At 45.1% G+C, this 26,943-nt stretch overlaps 1 protein-coding gene across 1 annotated transcript in view; it reads right to left on the bottom strand.

Moving 5' to 3' along the window:
- Window positions 1-26,943, bottom strand: part of LOC126191166 (uncharacterized) — a 216,742-nt gene that overhangs the window by 44,762 nt on the left and 145,037 nt on the right. Inside the window, exon 3 of the mRNA XM_049931938.1 lies at window positions 20,735-20,868. Within this exon, the coding sequence (XP_049787895.1) occupies window positions 20,735-20,868 (134 nt within the window). The remainder of the gene's footprint in view (window positions 1-20,734; window positions 20,869-26,943) is intronic.

Here is a 26,943-nt window from a genome sequence, read left to right as displayed (position 1 = left end):
GCAATGGCGCTGCGGACTGGGAACGAGAGTGTCGCTCCGGCACAGCCTCCCACTGGCCAGTCCGGGTTGCTGTGAGACATCGCTGACTGTTGTGGTATCGATGCGAGTTGTCGACTGTGGTGTGCTACCGTGGTCGATATTTGACGGTACCACACACAAAGAGAGACAGAGAGAGAGAATATGTGTGTGTGTATGTGTGTGTGTGTGTGTGTGTGTGTGTGTCTTAGTCAGCACCTCCTACCGAAGCCTTAAGAGTCCCTGCACGGCGCTCTATCACTGCATTTGCGCCATATGGGGTGTTCACCTATCGAAATATCAGCGGTTGTCGAAGACGTCTTTCGGCTGCAGCCGTTAAGTTGTTTGTCCACAGATTTTCCTTCCAGAAAGGACGTGCCAGAGTTAACTGCTATTAATTTTCAAACACGGGTACAGAAAATCCCGAGCCGGCCGAAGTGGCCGCGCGGTTCTGGCGCTGCAGTCTGGATCCGCGAGACCGCTCCGGTCGCAGGTTCGAATCCTGCCTCGGGCATGGATGTGTGTGATGTCCTTAGGTTAGTTAGGTTTAACTAGTTCTTCGTTCTAGGGGACTAATGACCTCAGCAGTTGAGTCCCATAGTGCTCAGAGCCATTTGAACCATTTGAAAATCCCGAATAACATTGAGGAGGTGTGACTGGATTCTAAGGGGTAAGGGATCTGAAATCCGCTTTCAAAGTTTCATTTACGAAAGAAAATCTAGGGTTACTTCTCCTTCCTAATTCTTGCAGTGCTACAAGAAAGATGATTGATACGGATATTTGTATTATTGCTGTCGAGAAACAACCGAAAATTCTAAAACTAAACAAACTCTCAGATGGAATCACTATCAGACTGCATAAAGGATTTGCGGAAGTTTAATCTCTCTTTAAACTCTCGAACAAAAACCGTGCACGTTAGTTGGATGAAGCACGGGTCACATGTTCTGACGTCAAACGCAAAGCTGTATCTCGAACGGTAACAGGCGTGGATTCCGGAAACAATGGCCATGTGAAACCCAAATTGCACTTTTCTCACATAACATTTTGATGACCTGGGGTCTAAGTAGTCATGCAGACGCACCATTTATAGCCTTTCGAAATGTACGTATACTTCCTAGTTTATTTTTGTTCACAGTGTCTTTCGACATTAAAGAACGGTGGTGTAGTGGATAAAAGACTACAGATGTACGCTCGTCGTTATTTCCATTTCAGAATTGTTACTTCGTTCTTGGATGCTAACGACTTTCTTTGTGATGCAACCATTGAAAGAAAAAAAGAACCTACCGCCATACTACAGCATAGTATTTAAGAACGTTTTTAGGTCAATACACTTGACTTAAGTAAGGAAATCAAGCGTACCACACTTATTTATGAAAGGAAACAAAAAGAAACATGGAAAGAGAGTAGGATGGGTTATAGAGGTACAAAGTGCCGTTTCAAGAACAATGCCACACTGAACATAATTTGATATGGCTATCTTAAGAGGTTATTCTTTTTCCTCTCGAATAAAAGTCTATCCGCTTAATCATAGCGCCAACTGTTCTATTGTATGTGGTACGTCAGAATTTCCGTCTTCAAAACTGTCCCACACTCTGAAACCCACATTTCACCATGAAATTCGAATCATAATGCATTCTGCCATTTTTATCACAGACAGTTCACTGCCATAGATGTTAAGACACGTCAATCTTCAGACAGTATCTTTGAACCGACCAACATTTCACTCCGTTAACTTTCGATTCTATAGTCTCATATTTACTCGTTCTGTTGTCATGGTAATTACGCAGTTGGAAAATTTCAATTAGCTAACTTCTGGCGCAAACTAAGAGTGAAGCTGCTTTCGCAAACTAAAGTTTTGTTAGATGAAATTGTGACTACACTGAAAATGTTATAAACAGTGCATGTGTTTGTACGACAAAAACTTTAACAGTATCCTATTTTGTCAAATAATGACATTATAGGAGAAACTTAAACTGTGAAAGTTGATCTCGGGGAAGATCTGTTTGCGTTACGGAGAAAGTTAGGGACACACGATGCTAAGACGATACTATGGTCTATCTGGAAGACAGAATCAAAAAAGGCAAATCTTTGTTTATAGCATTTGTAGATTTATAAGAGTAGCCAACGGCCTTGGCGCAGTGGTAACACCGGTTCCCGTCAGATCACCGAAGTTAAGCGCTGTCGGGCTGGGCTAACACTTGGATGGCTGACCTTCCGGTCTGCAAGTGGGGTGCAAAATGAGGAGCTACTTGACAATGAAGTAGCGGCTTCGGTCTCGTAAACTGACATACGGCCGGGAGAGCGGTCTGCTGACCACATGCCCCTCCATATCCGCATCCAGTGACCCCTGTGGGCTGAGGACGACACGGCGGCCGGTCGATACCGTTGGTTCTTCGTGGCCTGTTTGGGCGGTTCTTTTTATTTGTAAGAAGCTTTTGATAATATTCACTGTAATATATTTTTTCAAACTCCGAAGGTAGCAGAGGCAAAAGACAGGGAGCGACAGTTTACCTACAACTCGTACAGAAACCACACTGCAATTACGAGAATGGAATCGAAAGCCGCGAAAGGCAAACAGCAGCTGAGAAGTGAGTGAAAAATGTCGAAAGGGGCTAAAGTTCAGGAAAATAAATAGAAATTTGCCGTTTGCCGGTGTCATTGTAATTCTGTTATAGACGGCAAAGGAGGTGCCAGAACAGTTTAATGGAACGGATAGAGTCGTGAAGAGACGTTGTAAAATAAATATCAACAACAGTAAAACAGGTGATGCTGACGGGATTAGATTAGCAAATGGGATACTAAAAGAAGGAGGAGAAGATTAGTTTTTAAAGTCCCGTCGACAACGAGACGGAGCACAAGCACTAATTAAAAAAGGCTCTGGAAGGAAATCCTTTCAAAGGAACCATCGCGGCATTTTCCTAAAGCAGTTTAAGGAAATCAAGGAAAACCTAAATCAGGACGTCCGGAGGCTGGTTTGAACCGTCTTCTTCCCGAGTACGAGTTCAATATGCTAGGGATACTAAAAGTTTTCGATTAGTTTTGCTATTTGCTTAGCAGAGTAACAAACAATGGATAGGCAGAGAGGATATAAATGCAGTAGCAGAAAAAGATTTTCTGAAAAAGAGGAATTTGTTAATACCGAATATGACATGTTAGGAAGTCTTTTCTGAAGACATTTGTGTGGATTGTGGGATTGTAGTGAAATGAAACGTGAACGATCGGCTGCCTAGACAAGAAGAGAAGCTTTAGAAGTGTGGTGATACAGGAGAATGTGGAAAACTAGATGGGCAGCTGGAATAAGCAATGAGATGCAACAGAACTGAACTGGAGAGAAAACAGAAATGTACAGCAACTGAGTAATCGAAGGGTTCGGTTCACAGGACACATCCTGAGACATCAAGGGGGCGTCAGACTGGTAGCACAAAGAAGTGGAGAGGGTAAGAACTGCAGAAGAAGACGAAGTAAGCGGGATTGGATTGGTTGGATTGTTTGGGGGAGGAGACGAGACAGCGAGGTCATCGGTATCATCGGATTTGAGAAGGACGGGGAAGGAAGTCGGCCGTGCCCTTTCAAAGGAACCATCCCGGAATTTGCCTGGAGAGATTTAGGGAAATCACGGAAAACCTAAATCAGCATGGCCGGACGCAGGATTGAACCGTCGTTCTCCCGAATGCGAGTCCAGTGTGCTAGCCACTGCGAAGTAAGCGGGTTCAAATAATTGTGGGTCACAGTAGCTATCCAGAGACGAGAAGGCTTCCACAGGATAAACTGAAGGCCAGCCTTCAGAGTAAAGACCATGACAACAAAATCATCAAACCCGTCTTCAGACTGAAGACCTCAACAACAATGGAGAAGCTTGCCAGTTATAAGAAACAAAATGTTTGTAACGTACTGCAACAACCAGCCACAATATATTCGTTTACTTTATTGAAAAAGAGGCTTTACCGGTTCGAATATACACATACATTGTCAGATGACTTGGATGCTTTTATCAGATCATGTCGTATGTTTATTTACAGGTAACTTGTCGAGAAATGACCGCCTCTGTCCTGCGTCATTTACCGACAAGTAACGTTTATGTTTTCATACACACTCAGAGTCATACCTGTTGTGATGCCGTCGTACAATTGTGAGTATCGGAAAGACAGTGAAAGTGATAAATATATCTCCCCTTTGTTATTATTATTATTATTATTATTATTATTATTTCTTTCTTTTCTCAGACGTTATGTCTCGTCAAAAATGGAAAGTGACGCGGACCTTGATCAAGCGTGACTTCCTTTTAACTGTACGGTATATGTTATATTGCATTTGGGAACTTTCGGGTAATTGAACATGTATCAATAATTACGGATTTCTGTAGTTGTATATATAAGTTTGGATGTAGCTGTATTGCATTGATGTACTGGTGGATATTGTGTTGTATGACTCCTGTAGTTGATAGTATAATTGGTATAATGTCAATTTTATCCTGATGCCACATGTCCTTGACTTCCTCAGCCAGTTGGATATATTTTTCAATTTTTTCTCCTGTTTTCTTTTGTATATTTGTTGCATTGGGTATGGATATTTCGATTAGTTGTGCTAATTTCTTCTTTTTATTGGTGAGTATAATGTCAGGTTTGTTATGTGGTGTTGTTTTATCTGTTATAATGGTTCAGTTCCAGTATAATTTGTATTCATCATTCTCCAGTACATTTTGTGGTGCATACTTGTATGTGGGAACGTGTTGTTTTATAAGTTTATGTTGTAAGGCAAGTTGTTGATGTATTATTTTTGCTACATTGTCATGTCTCCTGATGTATTCCGTATTTGCTAGTAATGTACATCCGTTTGTGATGTGATCTACTGTTTCTATTTGTTGTTTGCAAAGTCTGCATTTATCTGTTGTGGTATTGGGATCTTTAATAATATGCTTGCTGTAATATCTGGTGTTTATTGTTTGATCCTGTATTGCAATCATGAATCCTTCCGTCTCACTGTATATATTGCCTTTTCTTAGCCATGTGTTGGATGCGTCTTGATCGATGTGTGGCTGTGTTAGATGATACGGGTGCTTGCCATTTAGTGTTTTCTTTTTCCAATTTACTTTCTTCGTATCTGTTGATGTTATGTGATCTAAAGGGTTGTGTGAGTGGTTATGAAATTGCAATGGTGTAGCCGATGTATTTATATGAGTGATTGCTTTGTGTATTTTGCTAGTTTCTGCTCGTACTAGAAAAAATTTTCTTAAATTGTCTACCTGTCCATAATGTAGGTTTTTTTATGTCGATAAATCCCCTTCCTCCTTCCTTTCTGCTTAATGTGAATCTTTCTGTTGCTGAATCTATGTGATGTATTCTATATTTGTGGTATTGTTATCGTGTAAGTGTATTGAGTGCTTCTAGGTCTGTGTCACTCCATTTCATTACTCCAAATGAGTAGGTCAATATTGGTATAGCATAAGTATTTATAGCTTCTGTCTTGTTTCTTGCTGTCAATTCTGTTTTCAGTATTTTTGTTAGTCTTTGCCTATATTTTTCTTTTGGTTCTTCTTTAATATTTGTATTATCTATTCCTATCTTTTGTCTGTATCCTAGATATTTAGAGGCATCTGTTTTTTCCATCGCTTCTATGCAGTCGCTGCGGTTATCCAATATGTAATTTTCTTGTTTAGTGTGTTTTCCCTTGACTATGCTATTTTTCTTACATTTGTCTGTTCCAAAAGCCATATTTATATCAATGCTGAATACTTCTGTTATCTTTAGTAATTGGTTGAGTTGTTGATTTGTTGCTGCCAGTAGTTTTAGATCATCCATGTATAGCAAATGTGTGATTTTGTGTGGGTATGTTGCAGTAATATTGTATCCATAATTTGTATTATTTAGCATGTTGGATAGTGGGTTCAGAGCAAGGCAGAACCAGAAAGGACTTAATGAGTCTCCTTGGTATATTCCACGCTTAATCTGTATTGGCTGTGATGTGATATTATTTGAATTTGTTTGTATATTAAGTGTGGTTTTCCAATTTTTCATTACTATGTTTAGGAACTGTATCAATTTAGGATCTACTTTGTATATTTCCATTATTTGTAGTAACCATGAGTGGGGTACACTATCAAAAGCTTTTTGGTAATCAATGTATGCGTAGTGTAGCGCCCTTTGTTTAGTTTTAGCTTGATATGTCACCTCTGCATCTATTATCAGTTGCTCTTTACATCCTCGTGCTCCTTTGCAACAGCCTTTTTGTTCTTCATTTATAATTTTGTTCTGTGTTGTATGTGTCATTAATTTCTGTGTAATGACTGAAGTTAATATTTTGTATATTATTGGTAGGCATGTTATGGGGCGATATTTAGCTGGGTTTGCTGTGTCTGCTTGATCTTTAGGTTTCAGATAAGTTATTCCATGTGTAAGTGTATGAGGGAATGTGTATGGGTCTGCAATGTAACTGTTAAATAATTTAGTTAGATGTGAATGTGTTGAGGTGAACTTCTTTAGCCAGAAATTTGCTATTTTATCTTTTCCAGGGGCTTTCCAATTATGAGTAGAATTAATTGCTTTGGTGACTTCATGTTGCAAAATTACCACTTCAGGCATCCGCGGTATCATCTTGTATGTGTCTGTTTCTGCTTGTATCCACCGTGCATGCCTGTTATGTTGTACCGGGTTTCACCATATGTTGCTCCAGTAGTGTTCCATGTCTGTTATGCTTGGTGGATTGTCTATTTTAAAGTGTTTGTTATCTATTGTCTGGTAAAATTTCTTTTGGTTTGTGTTGATGTTTGGTTTTGTTTCCTTCTATTTTCACTTTTTTTGTATCTTCTAAGTCGTTTGGCCAATGCTTGTAATTTCTGCTTCTTTTCATCTGATTGCTCTATCGCTTCTTGTTGTGAGATTTATTATTATTATTATTATTCACATTCATTGCGTACCAGTTGCGAGTGACTGAGGTGACAAAAGTCAAGGATAGCGATATGCACATATACAGAAGGCGGTAGTTTCGCGTACACAAGGTGTGAAAGGGCAGTGCAGTGGCGGAGCCGTCATTTGTACTCAGGTGATTCGTGTGAAAAGGTTTTCGATGTGATTACGGCCGCACGACGGGAATTAACAGACTTTAGACACGGGACAGTAGTTGAAGCTAGTCGGAAATCATTAGGGAATTCAACATTCCGAGATCCACAGTGTCGAGAGTGTGTCGAGACTACCTCTCACCACAGACGACGACTGAGAGCTCTGTGTAGACTTGTCAGAGGTATTAGACAAGCAACACTGCGTGATATAATCGCAGACATCCATGTGGGACGTACGACGAAGATATCCTTTAGGGCAGTGCGGCGGAATTTCGCATAAAAGGGCTGCGGCAGCAGAGGACCGACGCGAGTGCCTTTGCTAGCAGCACGACATCGCCTGCAGCACATCTCCTCCGCTCGTCACCGTATCGGGTGGATCCCAGACAACTGGAATGCGCTGGCCTGGTCAGAGGAGTCCAGATATCACAGGGTAAGAGCTGATGGTAGGGTTCAATGGCGTGATCAGATGAGTCCATATTTCAGTTGGTGAGAGCTGTTGGTAGGGTTCGACGTTGGCGTAGACCTGACGAAGCCACGGACCCAAGTTGTCAACAAGGCACTGTGCAAGCTGGTGGTGGATCCGTAACGGCGTGGTCTGTGTTTACACGGAATATTCTGGGTCCCCAACGGAACCGATAATTGGCTGGGCATGGTTTATTTATTCCTATAGCTTACATGGTTATTAGTAGGCTGGAAGTGGTTACGTTCGGTTACTGGAAGACCATTAGCAGCCATTCATGGACCTCAGGTTCCCAAACAACAATGGAATTTTTATGGATGAAAATGCGCCACGTCACTGAGCCACAGTTGTTCGCGATTGGTCTGAAGAACATTCTCGACAGTTCGAGCCAATGATTTGGACGCCCAGATGGACGGACAAGAACCCCATCGAACATTTATGGGACATAATCGAAAGGTCAGTTCGTGCACAAAATCCTGCACCGACAACACTTTCCAATTGTGGACGCCTTGTTGGCAGCATGGCTCAATATTTCTGCAAGGGACTTCCAACAACTTGTTGAGTCCATGCCACGCCCATTTACTGCACTACCCTGGGCAAAATTAGGTCGGACGCGATATTGGGAACTATGCCATAACTTTTGTCACCTCACTGATTTAAAAGAAGTATACAGAGAAGTTACGAATTATCTACTTCAGATGTACCTGAGGGCTATTACACTACTGGCCATTAAAATTGCTACACCACGAAGATGACGTGCTACAGACGCGAAATTTAACCGACAGGAAGAAGATGCCGTGATATGCAAATGATTAGCTTTTCAGAGCATTCACACAAGGTTGGCGCCGGTGGCGACACCTACACCATGACATGAGGAAAGTTTTCAACCGATTTCTCATACACAGACAGCAGTTGACTGGTGTTGCTGGAGAAACGTTGTTGTGATGCCTCGTCTAAGGAGGAGAAATGCGTAGCATCACGTTTCCGACTTTGATAAAGGTCGGATTGTAGCCTATCGCCATTGCGGTTTATCGTATCGCGACATTGCTGCTCTCGTTGGTCGAGATCCAATGACTGTTAGCACAATATGGAATCGGTGTGTTCAGGAAGGTAATACGGAACGCCGTGCTGGATCGCAACGGCCTCGTATCACTAGCAGTGGAGATGACAGGAATCTTATCCGCATAGTTGTAACGGATCGTGCAGCCTCGTCTCGATCCCTGAGTCAGCAGACGGGGACGTTTGCAAACAGCAACCATCTGCTCGAACAGTTCGATGACGTTTGCAGCAGCATGGACTATCAGCTCGGAGACCATGGCTGCGGTTACCCTTGACGCTGCATCACAGACAGGAGCGCCTGCGATGGTGTGCCCAACGACGAACCTGGGTGCACGAATGGCAAAACGTCATTTTTTCGAATGAATCCAGGTTCTGTTTACAGCGTCATGATGGTCGCATCCGTGTTTGGCGACATCGTGGTGAACGCATATTAGAAGCGTGTATTCGTCAGCGCCATACTGGCGTATAACCCGGCGTGATGGTATGGGGTGCCATTGGTTACACGTCTCGGTCGCCTGTTGTTCGCATTGACAGCACTTTGAACAGTGGACGTTACACTTCAGATGTGTTACGACCCGTGGCTCTACCCTTCATTCGATCCCTGCGGAACCCTACATTTCAGCAGGATAATGCACGACCGCATGTTGCAGGTCCTGTATGGGCCTTTCTGTAAACAGAAAACGTTCGACTGCTGCCCTGGCCAGCACATTTTCCAGATCTCTTACCAAATGAAAACGTCTGGTCAATGGAGGCCGAGCAACTGGCTCGTCACAATACGCCAGTCACTACTCTTGATGAACTGTGGTATGGGCATGGGCAGCTGTACCTGTACACGTCATTCAAGCTCTGTTTGACTGAATGCCCATGCGTATCAAGGCCGTTATTACGGCCAGAGGTGGTTATTCTGGGTACTGATTTCTCAGGATCTATGCACCCAAATTTTGTGAAAATGTAATCACATGTCAGTTCTAGTATAATATATTTGTCCAATGAATACCCGTTTATCATCTGCACTTCTTCTTGTTGTAGCAATTTTAATGGCCAGTAGTGTATGTTTGAGGCCGATTGCAAAAATCACGAGAAATAAAATATCGAGCGGTGGTCCATCCATGATAGCTCAAATAAAATAACTTTGTGATTGACAGATTGTACAGAACAAGTAATACAGGTAGCACTGGCGCTCGAGAAAGATCTACGATTGGTTGTTGGCTGCCGCCTACCTCTACATTCGCTGGAACGTCAGTCTCGATGACAGCAAGTATTCTGTAGCATCTGTGGCCTCTACGGACAGTGAGGCACCTAGGAGCAGGCAGGCAGTACATACGGTACAGCTGGCTGGGCAGCGTAGAGCTACGCTGCATGAGGAACGAGGGACCGCCGGGATGAGAAATGAAGCGCCCGTCACCGGCTGGACACGTGTCAGCCCGCCCCAGGCGAGTGCAGGCACTCCTCCTCGCTGGCAGACCCTCGGCCGCCTTCCCACGGGACGGGATTTCCACCGCGCCGCTCAGTGCTCGGCAACGATGTGCCGTGTTCACACCGAACGTTCACGGCAACGTGATGACGTTGTTGTTGTGGTATTCAGCCCAAAGACTGGTGTCATGCCTCTTCATCTCTGAACAACTACTACAGCTTAAATCCAACTGAACATGCTTACCGCACTCGTGTTTTAATTTCTCTCTACAATGTTTACTCCCCAACCATTACCAAACTGATGAATTCTTTATGCCGTAGCATGTGTCCTATCGACTGATACCTTCTTTTAGTAAAATTGTGCCACAAACTTTCTTTTCCCCCAACTCGACTCAGTATCTCCTCATTAGTTATTCGATCTAACCCTTTAATCTTCAACATTCTTCTGTAACACCACATTTCAAAATGTTCTATTCCCTTCTTGTCTAAACTGCTTATACACGTTGCACATTCATAGGTGGCAAACACCAGACAAATTCTTTCGGAAAAGACCAGGACTTCAGTTTATATTTGATGTTTACAAATTTCTCAGTATGAGGAACTCTTTTCTTGCTACATCCTCTCTACTTCGCTCGTCATCAACAAGTCTGCGACACAAACAGCAAAATTCATGTACTACTTTCACTGTCTCATTTGCTTATCTAGTCGTTTACATCCTTTCTTTCCATTCCATTTAACTGATATTCCACGACCTTTGTCGCATCTGGAAGAATTACAATGTCCTCAGAAAACTTTAACGTTTCTTTTATTTCTGCTCTCACAATTCTAATTTCGTTTCCAAATTTCTCCTTGAATAACATTGGTGAGAGCTCAGAACCCTGTGTCACTCTCATCTCAATTACTGCTTCTCTTTCATGTCGTGCTATTCTTAGAACTGCGCTCTGGTTTCGTTGCTACTTATGGATAACTTTTCGCTCTCTGTATTTTATCCCTGCTGCCTTGAGAATTTCAGAGAGTGTATTTCAGTCAAAAGCCATGTGTAAATTTACAAATGCTATAAACATAGGTTTGCCTCTCTTTAACATATCTTCAAAGATAAGTCATGCTTCCTGTTTTCCCGCGTTTCTCTATAACCCAAATTAATGTTCCCCGATATCGGCTTCTACCAGCTTTTTACATCCTTCCGTAAATAATTCATGTCATAGTTTCGCAATCATGACTTACTAAACTAATGGCTCAGTATCTCTGAAAACTGTCAGAACTTGCTCTGATGCGAATAGGAGCTATTACATTTTTCTTTAATTCTGAGGCTGTATCTCCTGTCTGACACATCTCACATACAATGTGAAATAGTTTTTTCATGGTTAGCTCTCCTAAGGATCTCAATAATTCTGAGTGACTGTCGTCTAGTCTTCCCAATCAATAGAAGAAAGTCATTCGGATCGAATCAGAAACCTGTGAGATTCTACAGAGATTATTCGAAAGAACTTGTTTCCCTGTTAGCAGTAGTTTATCGTAAGTCGCTGAAGCAACGTAGGGTTCCTAGTGATTGCAAAAAGAAAGGCACAGGTCACTACAGATTTCGAGAAGCATCGTTGGATAGGTGCACGTAATGACAGAATCATCGAACATTTTTTGTTCTGTCACATGATGACGTTTCTGCAGAGCGGAAATCTCGTGTATAAAAATCAGCTTTTATTCAGAAAAAGGAGAGCTTGTGAATCCTTGCTAAATCAAATCGAAAGTTTCCACGGCATCCTTACTGCACAACGGTGCGCCGATGATATACTTCGTCCCGTTTCGTTGTCCTTCATGGCAAGCCATCCTGGGCTTCCATTTCAGCAAGATAATGCCTGCCCACACACGGCAAATTTCTACTGCTTCTCTTCGTGCTTCTCAAACCCTACCTTGGCCAGCAAGGTCACCTGATCTCTCCCCAATTGAGAACGTTTTGGAGGACTACGGGCAGGATCCTCCAACTGGACATAATTTGGCACGATATCTATCAGAAGGACATCCAACAATTCTATCAATCAAAGCCAAGCCGAATAAGTTGGATTAGGGCCAGAGGTGGACGAAAGCATTTTTGACCTGTTCAATTTGTGAAGCTCTTTCTTTTGAATTTTTTTTTAGTGAAATACCAGATGCGTCCCAAGGACGTGTGACAGGTCTATTAATGTATACCCTGTATGTAAATGGGCTAGTGGATAACGTCGGAAGATTCTTGAGGCTGTTCGCAGATGAGGCATTTGCCTGGAGCGAGGTTGCCAACACTGTTGCGAACTGCAAGAAGACCTGTGGACCTTCGGTGACGTGTAGAGCTGGCAGGTGACCCTAAACGTAATGTAGCGTTTTGCGCATAAATAAGCGAAGATTTCCACTACTTTCCTATTTAACTATTGGGTACAAATGACTGGAACCAATAACTATCGTAAAAAGGAGTAACTTAAACTGGAGCGATCATATAAAGGTAATAGAGGGAAAAACAGTTTCCAGGATGAGATTCACTGCAACAATCTTTAAAAAATGTAATTGATCCATAACAGAAATGGTTTTCAAGACACCGCTTGCACCGTTTCATGAGTACTGCTCATCAGTTTCAAATCCTTACCAGGTCGACTACACAAAAGAGGGAGAGACGATCCAATGAGGAGCGGTGTGCTTCGTCAAGCAATAGTTTAGTCGCTTCCAGAGCGTTACGGAGATTCTCTACAAACTTCAGTGACAGACACTACAAGAGAGGCGTTTTCCGGCAGTCTCTACTGACATTCCGTGAAAGTACGTTCCTGGTAGAATCGGGAAATATATACTACTTCCTTCGATATCGGTCTCGCGAAATCACCGCAACAAGAAGAAAGCAAAGAAATTAGAGCTGATACGGAGATTTGCTGACCATCGTTCTGCCCACACGCCATTCCGCAGCAGTTAATATACCGCAGTTGTGCGAAACAATGTAAACAAAGTACCGCTGAGCCGGCCAGAGTGGCCGAGGGGTTCTAGGCGCTACAGTCTGGAATGGCGCGACCGCTACGGTCGCAGGTTCGAATCCTGCCTCGGGCATGGATGTGTGTGATGTCGTTAGGTTAGTTAGGTTAAAGTAATTCTAAGTTCTAGGGGACTGATGACCTCAGATGTTAAGTCCCGTAGTGCTCAGAGCCAAACTACCGCTGAGTACAAGTGTTATTATTGCACCTGGGAGTGATGCCAGTCAGCTTATCGTGAGGTTTCCTCGTGACGTTTCACGAGGACATGCTGCAGCACTTGATGGTACAAGCACAACTGTCTTGAAAGCATTCACAATGCGATGTGCTTTCCGTAGTCACCACTGTGCTTGTTTACTATAACGTCACTGTGCGTTTCCAATAATGCAATAATATCGTGGTCAGGTAGTTTGTGCAGCGAGCACTTTACAGTTGGCTTCTGGCGTATTTTGTTGGTAGGAAAAGTTCTACCTTTTGGTGACACCAGTTTAGTAATAGTTTAATAGTAGATGTGGCACATGTTCTCTGTTGTATCAGCACCTATGGTGGTGTGAATGAACAATAAACGTGAATAAAGAATTACGGCTGCGCCTGGTGCTTCCGCAGTTGGATAATGAACGGCATAAAAATTCTGTCTCCATCCTCTGAGTTTCTCCACTGTCGGGACGACGGGCAGCTCACGAGAAGTACAGGGTGTTTCAAAAATGACCGGTATATTTGAAACGGCAATACAAACTAAACGAGCAGCGATAGAAATACACCGTTTGTTGCAATATGCTTCGGACAAAAGTACATTTTCAGGCAGACAAACTTTCGAAATTACAGTAGTTACAATTTTCAACAACAGATGGCGCTGCGGTCTGGGAAACTCTATAGTACGATATTTTTCACATATACACCACGCGTAGCAATAATATGGAGTAGTCGCTGAATGAAATTACCCGAAACCTTTGACAACGTGTCTGGCGGAATGGCTTCACATGCAGATGAGATGTACTGCTTCAGCTGTTCAATTGTTTCTGGATTCTGGCGGTACACCTGGTCTTTCAAGTGTCCCCACAGAAAGAAGTCACAGGGGTTCATGTCTGGCGAATAGGGAGGCCAATCCACGCCGCGTCCTGTATGTTTCGGATAGCCCAAAGCAATCACACAATCATCGAAATATTCATTCAGGACATTAAAGACGTCGGCCGTGCGATGTGGCCGGGCACCATCTTGCATAAACCACGAGGTGTTCGCAGTGTCGTCTAAGGCAGTTTGTACCGCCACAAATTCACGAAGAATGTCCAGATAGCGTGATGCAGTAATCGTTTCGGATCTGAAAAATGGGCCAATGATTCCTTTGGAAGGAATGGCGGCCCAGACCAGTACTTTTTGAGGATGCAGGGACGATGGGACTGCAACATGGGGCTTTTCGGTTCCCCATATGCGCCAGTTCTGTTTATTGACGAAGCCGTCCAGGTAAAAATAAGCTTCGTCAGTAAACCAAATGCTGCCCACGTGCATATCGCCGTCATCAATCCTGTGCACTATATCGTTAGCGAATATCTCTCGTGCAGCAATGGTAGCGGCGCTGAGGGGTTGCCGCGTTTGAATTTTGTACGGATAGAGGTGTAAACTCTGGCGCACGAGACGATACGTGGACGTTGGCGCCATTTGGACCGCAGCTGCAACACGGCGAACGGAAACCTGAGGCCGCTGTCGGATCACCTGCTGCACTAGCTGCGCGTTGCCCTCTGCGGTTGCCGTACGCGGTCGCCCTACCTTTCCAGCACGTTCATCCGTCACGTTCCCAGTCCGTTGAAATATTTCAAACAGATCCTTTATTGTATCGCTTTTCGGTCCTTTGGTTACATTAAACCTGCGTTGAAAACTTCGTCTTGTTGCAACAACACTGTGTTCTAGGCGGTGGAATTCCAACACCAGAAAAATCCTCTGTTATAAGGAATAAACCATGTTGTCCACAGCACACTTGCACGTTGTGAACAGCACACGCTTACAGCAGAAAGACGACGTACAGAATGGCGCACCCACAGACTGCGTTGTCTTCTATATCTTTCACATCACTTGCAGCGCCATCTGTTGTTGAAAATTGTAACTACTGTAATTTCGAAAGTTTGTCCGCCTGAAAATGTACTGTTGTCCCAAGCATATTGCAACAAACGGTGTATTTCTATCGCTGCTCGTTTAGTTTTTATTGCCGTTTCAAATATACCGGTCATTTTTTAAACACCCTGTACACGGAGGACACGGCTGTGAACGTGAGAAGGTGCACGGCCCGCGCGTGTTCCTAGACGTGACAAACGCGGGCGCTGGCGCTCGTGTTCTGGGGTGGGCGTGGCGCGCTCCACACGATCACAGGCGATGCGCTGCGGCCTGCGTGCCGCCCCCCCCCCCCCCCCCCCCGCCCCCTTACCAGACCCGTTTTGCTGTCGGGCACGGCTGTCAGCGGCCGCGGCGCCAGCAGTAAATAGCCGGCGGTAAGAGCCGGCAGGCCGGCACCAGGTGTGGGCAACAGCGACGCACCACGTGGCCTGCCTCCACCAGCCGCCAGCGGCAACCTACTGGCGCAGCTCACTACGTCCTGTGTACAGCGCACAGTCAGAAGATCCTACCTACATAGATGACTGTCTTAGACAATAATATCACTGAAACTTGCTGGCAGATTAAAACTGTGTGCCGGACCGAGACTCGAACTCGGGACCTTCGCCTTTCGCGTGCAAATGCTCGGTCCCGAGTTCGAGTCTCGGTCCGGCACACAGTTTTAATCTGTCAGCAAGTTTCATATCAGCGCACACTCCGCTGCAGAGTGAAAATCTCATTCTGCAATAATGTGACATCTTCCACAATCGAGGCCAGCAGTCGTATACGGGGTGATTTCGCTAAATGGAGATAAACTCCAGGAGACGATCCCTGAGACGAGTAAAACAAAAGTCATATGACCGGAAATGCCCTCCAAGAGAGCAACAAAGGTGCACATAAAAGATAGCTGACAGCGTAAATTTCAGTGACTGAAAGAACGCGCAAGAACAGGCCAAGCAAGTATGAATGTACTGCCTGGACTAGTGGTTTTGCTGAACACTCGAGAGACGAGTAATGTTCTACAGGACGGCAAAGTGCTCACACATTGGCGCCAGGGCATTCGCTTCATTGCTATTGCCGACTCACCGGTGTATAAGTGTCTAGTTAAGCAGTGCAAGACGATGGCCCGGTATACATACCGTGACCATGTGGACATGGTACTTACGTATGGACCAGGAAATGGCAAAGGGGAGCAGGGGGAGTGAAGTGGCAGCAGTACTGCACTGTGGAAAGTACCACTGCCGATACAGCAACCGCACCATGAATTGTTTGCAATAGTGCTTCATCGTTTGTGTGATCGTATGACAGGCTTTTTCTCGGGCCGTGTTCTACGAGTACTTGTCGTGAGCTCCCCGCCGTCCCGACGGCGGACAAACTCAGAGGACAAACTGAATTTTTGCATTATGTAACTGCGTCAGCAGCAGGCGCAGTCGTAATTTTTTATTCACATTTATTGTTCATTCACACCATCGCAGGTGTTGATACAACACAGATTATGTGCCACATCTACTATAAAACTATTACTAAACTGGTGGCGCGTAGCCTGTGATGCTATTTCATTGCGTGTGTCGTTTGGTAGTGCACCGTCGTCACGCATGCTTCACTTCGAACACCTTGTCTAACGGTGCTATCATCACAGCTCGTTGTGCACTGCATTGTACTATACAGGCATTGTGCATTAACAAATACCAATTTTTGTAGATACCATGCATTTCCGGTCATCTGTTAACAAAAATGTTCAAATGTGTGTGGAATCTTATGGGACTTAACTGCTAAGGTCATCAGTCCCTAAGCTTACACACCTGTCCTAAGGACAAACACACACACACCCATGCCCGAGGCAGGACCCGAGCCTCTGCCGGCACCAGCCGCACAGTCCATGGCTGCAGCTCCTCAGACCGCTCGGCTAATCCCGCGCGGCCCGGTCAGCTGTCCATATGACCTTGTTTGTTTCTTATCGTCTCAGAAATCGTTCTCTGCAGTTGGTCCCCCCTTAGCAAAATCACCCTGTAACCAAGGTACTACCCCAAAATTATGAACAAATCTTTGGCGTGGCTATGGGTTGTGAGTTATCGGCTGTCGTGACGAAACCACACAGGGAACACTTAGAAGCAAAGCCGCTACCATCCGCCAAGTTGAGAGCAACGTATTTCTGTCGATACGCGGACAAGACTTTTGTGGTATGGCCGCGTGGAGCGGCAAAACTTCGAAGCTTCCTGGAACATTTAAACTGCGTCCATCGTATCATAAAATAATAGAAAAAGAGAGCCAACTACCTTTCCTAGACTTATCAGTTAAGAGAACGGACTGATCCCTGTGAGACAGGTCATATAAAAACCTAGGCACACTAACTCATCTCTGTCTCCATGCCTCAAGCCACCACTAACCCTCACGAAGAAAATAGGTCCTACGGAAACTGGTCGATAGAGCTCTAAGATTTTAAGATGACGAGAGCTTCGTCGAATAATTACGACACCTACGAATAGTGTTCAGGAAGGAACTGGTACTCAGGTCGTCAAATTGAATGAACGTTGCGGCTAAAATTGCCAGAGTAGGTGGTTGACACTGTTACCTAGGAAGAGAAGCAAAAAATCGCTTATTGTACCTTATGCTGGCCCAACATCGGTAAAGATCGTTAGATACCTAAGGAAACAAGGCATACAGTGCATTTCGCTCCCTTCAACTAAGATAAAGTCTTTTTTGTAATGTTACAGACGATCTAGGTCTCCGCAAGTTGTGTGTGTGTGTGTGTGTGTGTACCCCATCCCATATAAATGCAGCATGTCCTACCTGGGACAGACTGTCAGAACAGTAGAGGAGAGATGCACAACTCGCCCAACCGAAACAACGAAACAAATCATATGTTGTCGAACAGTGCCTCGAATACGATCATCCAATCAAGTACGGCGAGACCAGCATCGTACTGCGAACACCAAGTTTCTTGGACAGCACAACTAATGAGCCTATCGATATAAACATTCCACCAAACCTAATAAACAGGAACACAGGTTTCGATTTAAACATCGCTTGAGATCCGGCACTCAGTTTACTAACTCGCTGGGCATCACAGCTGGAAAACGCTGAAAGAATTTCTGTTTCACGGGCTCTAAGAAACAAAAGAACACCAACGGGAAAGCCGGCCAGAGTGGCCGTGCGGTTCTAGGCGCTACAGTCTGGACCCGAGCGACCGCTACGGTCGCAGGTTCGAATCCTGCCTCGGGCCTGGATGTGTGTGATGTCCTTAGGTTAGTTAGGTTTAATTAGTTCTAAGTTGTAGGCGACTGATGACCTCAGAAGTTAAGTCGCATAGTGCTCAGAGCCATTTTGAACCAACGGGAAGTGCGTGACGAGAATCGAACTCATCTAAAATAGCGGCGCGAAACCAGCAATTATTCGCAATCTGGTTCGAGTCGAGGCAGCGAGTACACGTAATAGCAAAATTCGCAGCGCCTGAAGAAGTCCGCTGGGTCGGTCGTCGAGATATTAAAAACTGCATAGAATGGAAACAACAACTTGGCGGAACACACGGAAGCACATCCTGAAACAGTCGCGTCGATAAAACCCAAGAGATTACACCCCCTTGATTTTCCTAAGTGCTCGTGACAGCTTCAGTTCCATACCTGTTCCACCTTCGTACAGTTTTACATGATGTTGCTCCTCAGGAGTTAAGGACGTTGTGTACCGGCCACTAAATTCAGCTCCACACCTTTTATATCCCTGAGAGTCCTTCGCCGCTGCCTCGCATGCTGGTCGCATGGCGATATGTGTAAGAAGAATCCTTACTAGCGGCAATTTGCGCTCGTAGCCCAGGTTCCAGTAAACAGTTTACTCGCAGTCCCACCTGACACTGTGGTTGCAACACTGGTCGCGTCTTTTGGCGCAGAAGCCTTGCGAACAACAAAGGCTGTTCTCGGTATGACAAGCTACAGGCTTGAGCCCGCCGTTGGGAACCAGGATTGGAATGCGCTCCCCCCTTGAACTATCGGGACCAAATTAATACTCGACTGACAGTTTGTGGCAGCCGTGTTGCGCAGTTCTTCCGTACCACCTTCTAGCTTCCAACTGGCCCAGAATATGACCTCTTGAAACTAAGTAAACTCGACTTACGCCTACAACGTTTGATAACCCCATATAAAACTCTGACCAACAGACTACTCTTGCAGCAAATCATGTAGAGTTACTAGGAACTCTTGGCTATCACGGTGAGTAAACGGCTCCTACTTCGTTCAAGGCAAGTCCCCACACTGTGTATTGATTCCGTGGAGGAGACACATAGACATAATGAGTGATGGGCTTGACAGCTTGTGTTTTCCATCTTCCGACAACTGCAAGCTCACTACATTGTTGTGTCATATCATCATCCGGAATGATGGCCTTTCATAGTAGCGTGTAAACCGGTGTCGCAATCGTAAAGTGCCAGGCTATAGATCCACTGGTCTCGGGTTCGATCCCCGCTCACTTCTAGGATTTATATCTGTCACTTATCATTCCTTCCCCCTCTGACAATGTTTGTTGATGTAAAAAACGCTGAATTTCACCGTCGTTCGAAATCCACGTTAAAACGTAGATGTCCTGTAACAGGCTGGGTGAGTCAGTTCAAAGTTCGGAGGAAGACAAGGCCATAGCACCTCCACGGCTAGTGAAGAACAGTCGTGTTGAAAACAGTCTTCGGATTAATGAATACTTTGCTTCAGTTGCGAGAGTAGTCGGAACTAAGACAAGTTCATGCTGATGTTTCTGCACAGGTGGTCGAAGCAATGCTTCAAACCCTGAAATGTGCGTGGAAGGAGCGTTATGCAGGAAACACGGTCGTGGTCGAAATGACCGCAAAATCCGACGAATATGGTGGCAAGAAAGAACTTTAAAAAAGTCCTGTCTGCATTAATGTACACTTCTAGTCATTTTGTAACGAGCATACTCTTCTGGCAAATTCCATAGTCACCAAGAATGTGTTATGCGAGGGTCGTTCGTCACTAATGTGCCACCAGTGCCTTAAAATTGGACAAATGGTGTTGCAGGAGGGAACTTTGCCGTTGACTTCTGTTCATCCAGTAATTATGTAAAAGTGTTTGTCCCTAAATGGCCATCCGACAAGTTGGTCTTCCAATCTTTCCAAGGTAAAAGATGGTCACTGGTGGAGGCAACTTGTTATGAAACAATAACAGTCTAGTTTGTTTCTACAGAGCTGAGCAATCTACGCAAACTTTCGACCTCAGTTTCAGCATCCTAAACAACACAGTAAGCGCAAAAGATGACAAATAATAATCCTACACTGAAACTAAATGCACAATGAACTTATTTCTGCGTTAACATACAGCAAGATTTTTGCACATTAGTTCTTGACGGCAAGTTGGCAGCTCATTTTAAGGACAGAACACTAACCGAGAACAGAAAAGTGAAGACTTGTGCACGGGAACCACAAAGCTATTAGCATCACACTTAACGATTGGTTATCGAAGTAAAACAAAAAGCAGTCGTTACAGCCTATTTTAATTAGGGATAAACTTCAAAAATAGTACAGTTGCCATCTCCGTTGCATTTTACTAGCAGCCACAAGGACGGTATAATGCAGAATATGCAAACAAATACTAGCTTTTGCGTGAAAATTTTTTTAAAAATATTCCACCTCTGCTTCACGCAATAGGTACCTGTGTTCAGAAGGTTACTGACCTCAGCAGGACGTTCCTCGCTAACTTGGGTACAGCGCCCTGGCAGACATGGTGGCAGAACGTCCATAGGCGCTAGGTCCCCAGCACAGCTCGGTCCCGGCGAGCGAAAACCGCAGCACGGAGTATCTTGCGTGCCTGTAATAAACAAGAAAGAGCTTGGTTAGTTGTGGAAGTACGCCACGTCAGCGACAGAAGAGACCGTAAAATAATAATAATAACAATAATAATAGAATAAGAAACAACTGTGGCAACGTCGTATACACTGAAGTGCCAAAGAAACTGGTATAGGCATGCGTATTCAAATACAGAGATATATAAAAAGGCAGAATACGGCCCTGCGGTCCTCATCGCCTATATAAGACAACAAGTGTCTGACGCAGTTATTAGATCGGGTACTGCTGCTACAATGGCAGACTGCCAAGAGTTAAGTGAGTCTGGACACGGTGTTATAGTCCGCGCACGAGCGATAGACACAGCATCTCCGAGGCAGCGATGAAGTGGGGATTTGCCCGTACGACGATTTATTTATTTACACGTCAAGTTCCGTAGGACCAAATTGAGGAGCAAATCTCCAAGGTCATGGAGCGTGTCAGTACATGAAATTACACCATGAAAGTACACTACTGGCCATTAAAATTGCTACACCAACAAGAAATACAGATGATTACAGAAGAATGCTGAAGATTACATGGGTAGATCACATAACTAATGAGAAAGTATTGAATAGTATTGGGGAGAAGAGAGGTTTGTGGCACAACTTGACCAGAAGGAGGGATCGGTTGGTAGGACATGTTCTGAGGCATTAAGGGATCACCAATTTAGTATTGGAGGGCTTCATTGGACAAATAAATTATACTAGAACTGACATGTGATTACATTTTCACACAAGTTGGGTGCATAGATCCTGAGAAATCAGTACCCAGAACAACCAACTCTAGCCGTAATAACGGCCTTGATACGCCTGGGCATTGAGTCAAACAGAGCTTGGATTGCTTGTACAGGTACAGCTAACCATGCAGCTTCAACACGATACCACAGTTCACCAAGAGTAGTGACTGGCGTATTGTGACGAGCCAATTGCTCAGCCACCATTGACCAGACGTTTTCAGTTGGTGAGAGACCTAGAGAATGTGCTCGCCAGGGCAGCAGTCGAACATTTTCTGTATCCAGAAAGGCCCGTACAGGACCTGCAACATGCGGTCGTGCATTATCCTGCTGAAATGTAGGGTTTCGCAGGGATCGAATGAAGGGTAGAGCCACGGGTCGTAACACATCTGAACTGTAACGTCCACTGTTCAAAGTGACGTCAATGCGAACAAGAGATGACCGGGACGAGTAACCAATGGCACCCCATACCATCACGCCGGGTGATACGCCAGTGTGGCGATGACTAATACACGCTTCCAATGTGCGTTCACCGCGATGTTGCCAAACACGGATACGTCCATCATGACGCTGTAAACAGAATCTGGATTCATCCGAAAAAAATGACGTTTTGCCATTCGTGCACCCAGGTTCCTCGTTGAATACACCATCGCAGGCGCTCCTGTCTGTGATGCAGCGTCAAGGGTAACCGCAGCCACGGTCTCCGAGCTGATAGTCCATGCTGCTGCAAACGTCGTCGAACTGTTCGTCCAGATGGTTGTTGTCTTGCAAACGTCCCCATCTGTTGACTCAGAGATCGAGACGTGGCTGCACGATCCGTTACAGCCATGCGGATAAGATGTCTGTCATCTCGACTGCTAGTGATACGAGGCCGTTGAGATCCGGCACGGCGTTCCGTATTACCCTCCTGAACCCACCGATTCCATATTCTGCAAACAGTCATTAGATCTCGACTAACGCGAGCAGCAATGTCGCGATACGATAAACCGCAATCGCGATAGGCTACAATCCGACCTTTATCTAAGTCGGAAACGCGATGGTACGCATTTCTCCTCCTTACACGTGGCATCACAACAACGTTTCACCAGGCAACGCCGGTCATCTGCTGTTTGTGTATGAGAAATCGGCTGGAAACTTTCCTCATGTCATGGTGTAGGTGTCGCCACCGGCGCCAACCTTGTGTGAATGCTCTGAAAAGTTAATTATTTGCATATCACAGCATCTTGTTCCTATCGGTTAAATTTTGCGTCTGTAGCACGTCATCTTCGTGGTATAGCAATTTTAATGGCCAGTAGTGTAATACCAGATAAAAATAAAATGTTTATGAACCCGAAAAAGTCAATCCATAGGTTGAAGTAAACGAAGCCAACAATACAACAAGAATAAGCTTACGTTTTCAAGGAACTCCTCGACAGAATAGAAGGAAACACTTCAGAGTTTCGATTTGAAAGCGTGTGGATTATTGCTAAGATTTTTGAATTTGAGTGGCAGCTTATCACCCTGTCCCAGCCAGTTTAGGTGGTGGAAGGCCACGGAAACGAAGGAATCGTATACATTCAATAAGAGAATTAAGTTGTCTGCAGGCTGGTACCCTTTGAATTTATACACTCCTGGAAATTGAAATAAGAACACCGTGAATTCATTGTCCCAGGAAGGGGAAACTTTATTGACACATTCCTGGGGTCAGATACATCACATGATCACACTGACAGAACCACAGGCATATAGACACAGGCAACAGAGCATGCACAATGTCGGCACTAGTACAGTGTACATCCACCTTTCGCAGCTATGCAGGCTGCTATTCTCCCATGGAGACGATCGTAGAGATGCTGGATGTAGTCCTGTGGAACGGCTTGCCATGCCATTTCCACCTGGCGCCTCAGTTGGACCAGCGTTCGTGCTGGACGTGCAGACCGCGTGAGACGACGCTTCATCGTCATGCTGAATGGGGGACAGATCCGGAGATCTTGCTGGCCAGGGTAGTTGACTTACACCTTCTAGAGCACGTTGGGTGGCACGGGATACATGCGGACGTGCATTGTCCTGTTGGAACAGCAAGTTCCCTTGCCGGTCTAGGAATGGTAGAACGATGGGTTCGATGACGGTTTGGATGTACCGTGCACTATTCAGTGTCCCCTCGACGATCACCAGTGGTGTACGGCCAGTGTAGGAGATCGCTGCCCACACCATGATGCCGGGTGTTGGCCCTGTGTGCCTCGGTCGTATGCAGTCCTGATTGTGGCGCTCACCTGCACGGCGCCAAACACGCATACGACCATCATTGGCACCAAGGCACAAGCGACTCTCATCGCTGAAGACGACACGTCTCCATTCGTCCATCCATTCACGCCTGTCGCGACACCACTGGAGGCGGGCTGCACGATGTTGGGGCGTGAGCGGAAGACGGCCTAACGGTGTGCGGGACCGTAGCCCAGCTTCATGGAGACGGTTGCGAATGGTCCTCGCCGATACCCCAGGAGCAACAGTGTCCCTAATGTGCTGGGAAGTGGCGGTGCGGTCCCCTACGGCACTGCGTAGGATCCTACGGTCTTGGCGTGCATCCGTGCGTCGCTGCGGTCCAGTCCCAGGTCGACGGGCACGTGCACCTTCCGCCGACCACTGGCGACAACATCGATGTACTGTGGAGACCTCACGCCCCACGTGTTGAGCAATTCGGTGGTACGTCCACCCGGCCTCCCGCATGCCCACTATACGCCCTCGCTCAAAGTCCGTCAACTGCACATACGGTTCACGTCGACGCTGTCGCGGCATGCTACCAGTGTTAAAGACTGCGATGGAGCTCCGTATGCCACGGCAAACTGGCTGACACTGACGGCGGCGTTGCACAAATGCTGCGCAGCTAGCGCCATTCGACGGCCAACACCGCGGTTCCTGGTGTGTCCGCTGTGCCGTGCGTGTGATCATTGCTTGTACAGCCCTCTCGCAGTGTCCGGAGCAAGTATGGTGGGTCTGACACACCGGTGTCAATGTGTTCTTTTTTCCATTTCCAGGAGTGTATATTATTTTATTTGCAAATGTAGCTTCATGTCTTCAGTCACTTGAAATTTATCTTGTTGATTTTTAAGATTTCTTGTTTGGTGGCCTTCAGTCGTGAAAGAATTGGATTTTGAAACTCGTAGTTTTAAAGGTTCGGCTATGTGCCGTCTTGGTTTAAAGGTGCTATTAAATTGCGATAAAATACAATTTTGAGTCAAACTGACCGACACCCTATCCGGCCCTCCCCACAGTCCTGACCACCTGTTGTGCCCAGCGGGTTTAGCGGGCGTATCAACCTGTTACTCCTGTAACTGAAATATCAGATCTGAAGATGGTTCTGAATGAACCGAAACCGGTCATATGAATAATAAAAAAATTTGCAATCAAGACGGATTTTAAGTAACATTATAAAATCACTGATTGCGGTTTCCCGTAAGACATTATGTCTGTTTTTGCAACCTAGAATCATTAAATTTGGCAAGAAGCGAAGTTTCACAGTACAAATAAAGCAAAAAATACGAAAATTTTTAATTTGTAATTATATCACAGGAAAAAAATATTTATCATGTTGTCCGAGAGTCTGTTAACTCCTTTTCCTCAGGAAGGCGTATATGTAACAGCTTGAAATTTATGCTACATCCTAAATTCCATGATTCGTTCGCGGTGTAAAAAAATGTAAGATTCTAAGTCAAAGCGTCCATTTATATCACATACTTTAATATGTTGCCAATACTGATATCGATAACAGGCAAAAATCATCGCAATTGTAGATTCCCGGGATGGATGAACTGTCTATATAAATAATTAAGTTTGTACGAAGCCCACATTGCGCGAGTTCTACTCGCGCCTACACTGACTCTTTCCTTATCACACTTTAATTCTCTGTACTAACGAGATCTGAAACAATGCTTTTACTGTCACATTACCATGTGCTACTCTAGCGCCCCTGGGGTCTCACTTCCTGCTGCATTATTCCCTTATGCTCTTTGAATGTATTCGTTCTTCGCACCTAGCTACCACATGTTTACCTTTATTGCTTTGCCAATGTCTGCTCCTAAACATACTGGCCCATTCTTTTTTTTTAACTTAGTGACAAAATTTTATTTTTACTGTTATTCATTTAATAATTCATTATATGATTTCGTAGAGTTAGGTCATTCAGTCATTCATCGGAATTCTTTAAAAATATGCTTATGCCGTCTTGCATACTCCATCTTGTGTCGAAAGCATAACTGAAGCTCGCTGCGAGTGTTGACCGAATTCCTCTATGGAAAACTGAGCCTGTAACATGCCTTTTGATATTCAGTAGCTGACGCAATGGAAACTCGGTAACGCGTATGGCGTCGCGATGAAGCCGATACGCCGGATTGTGTGTGACTGGTGTAGCGTGAGTTGGCCACTCGCCCTCCGCGTTAGCTCCGCTCAGAGCTGACGTCAATCTGTCCGATACAAGACGGGAGAGAATGACTAGTGGGGTCAAATCGATCCGTGCAGAACACAGACAGATGTCTTTCTGTTTCACACGATGACGTCAGGCCGTAGATCGTAGCACTTGTCGCTTCAGTGATGGAAAGAGCGATATTCAAGCGGTGAAGCGGAGAAGACAAGAACGTATCTTCTCTTCGAGCACAACGCCGCGTTCATATGAACGACGCTACAGACGATCAGAGTCATTACACTCTTTGCACTCCGCTTCGTGGCGGTTGAACACCTACGTACGCCTTTTTTTTTTTTTTTATTTAAGATGGACATATGCCTTTGGCAACGTATGTCTCGTCTTCTCTACTCTCCCTCTCTCTCTCTCTCTCTCTCTTTCTCTTTCTCTCTCTCTCTCTCTCTCTTTCTCTCTCTCTCTCCAAACAATACACCAGTGCCCTCTCCTCACTCTGACATTTCCTCTTATTCGTTGCGATCCCACTTTTCATAATCTCCTTTCTACATATCATGGCTCCTTCCTCTCATACTGAGCGACGTGACGCAGTGGCTAGCACATTCTGGAGGACGACGGTTCGAACACGCGTGTGGTCGTCCTGATTCAAGTTTTCCGTGATTTCCCTAAATCACTTTGGGCAAATGCTAGGATGGTTCCTTTTGAAAGGGCACGGCCGAATTCCTTTCCCATCCTTCCCTAATTCTATGGGACCTATAGCCTCGCTGGTTAATCCCCTCCCCCAAATCAACCAACTACCCAACCAACTACGAGGACTCTCAACTCACATTCTTATTCCATAATTGTATTCTAATATCGCGAAAATCCGTTCTTTCGCTCCTCAATCTCTCCCTTCCCCTAGGAACTCGTTCACTTGGGGTATGTCCACACGATGC

The sequence above is a fragment of the Schistocerca cancellata genome, chromosome 6, assembly GCF_023864275.1.
Source record: "Schistocerca cancellata isolate TAMUIC-IGC-003103 chromosome 6, iqSchCanc2.1, whole genome shotgun sequence".
In the NCBI taxonomy this organism is placed as follows: domain Eukaryota; kingdom Metazoa; phylum Arthropoda; class Insecta; order Orthoptera; family Acrididae; genus Schistocerca; species Schistocerca cancellata.
This window is presented reverse-complemented; position numbering and strand designations above follow the sequence as displayed.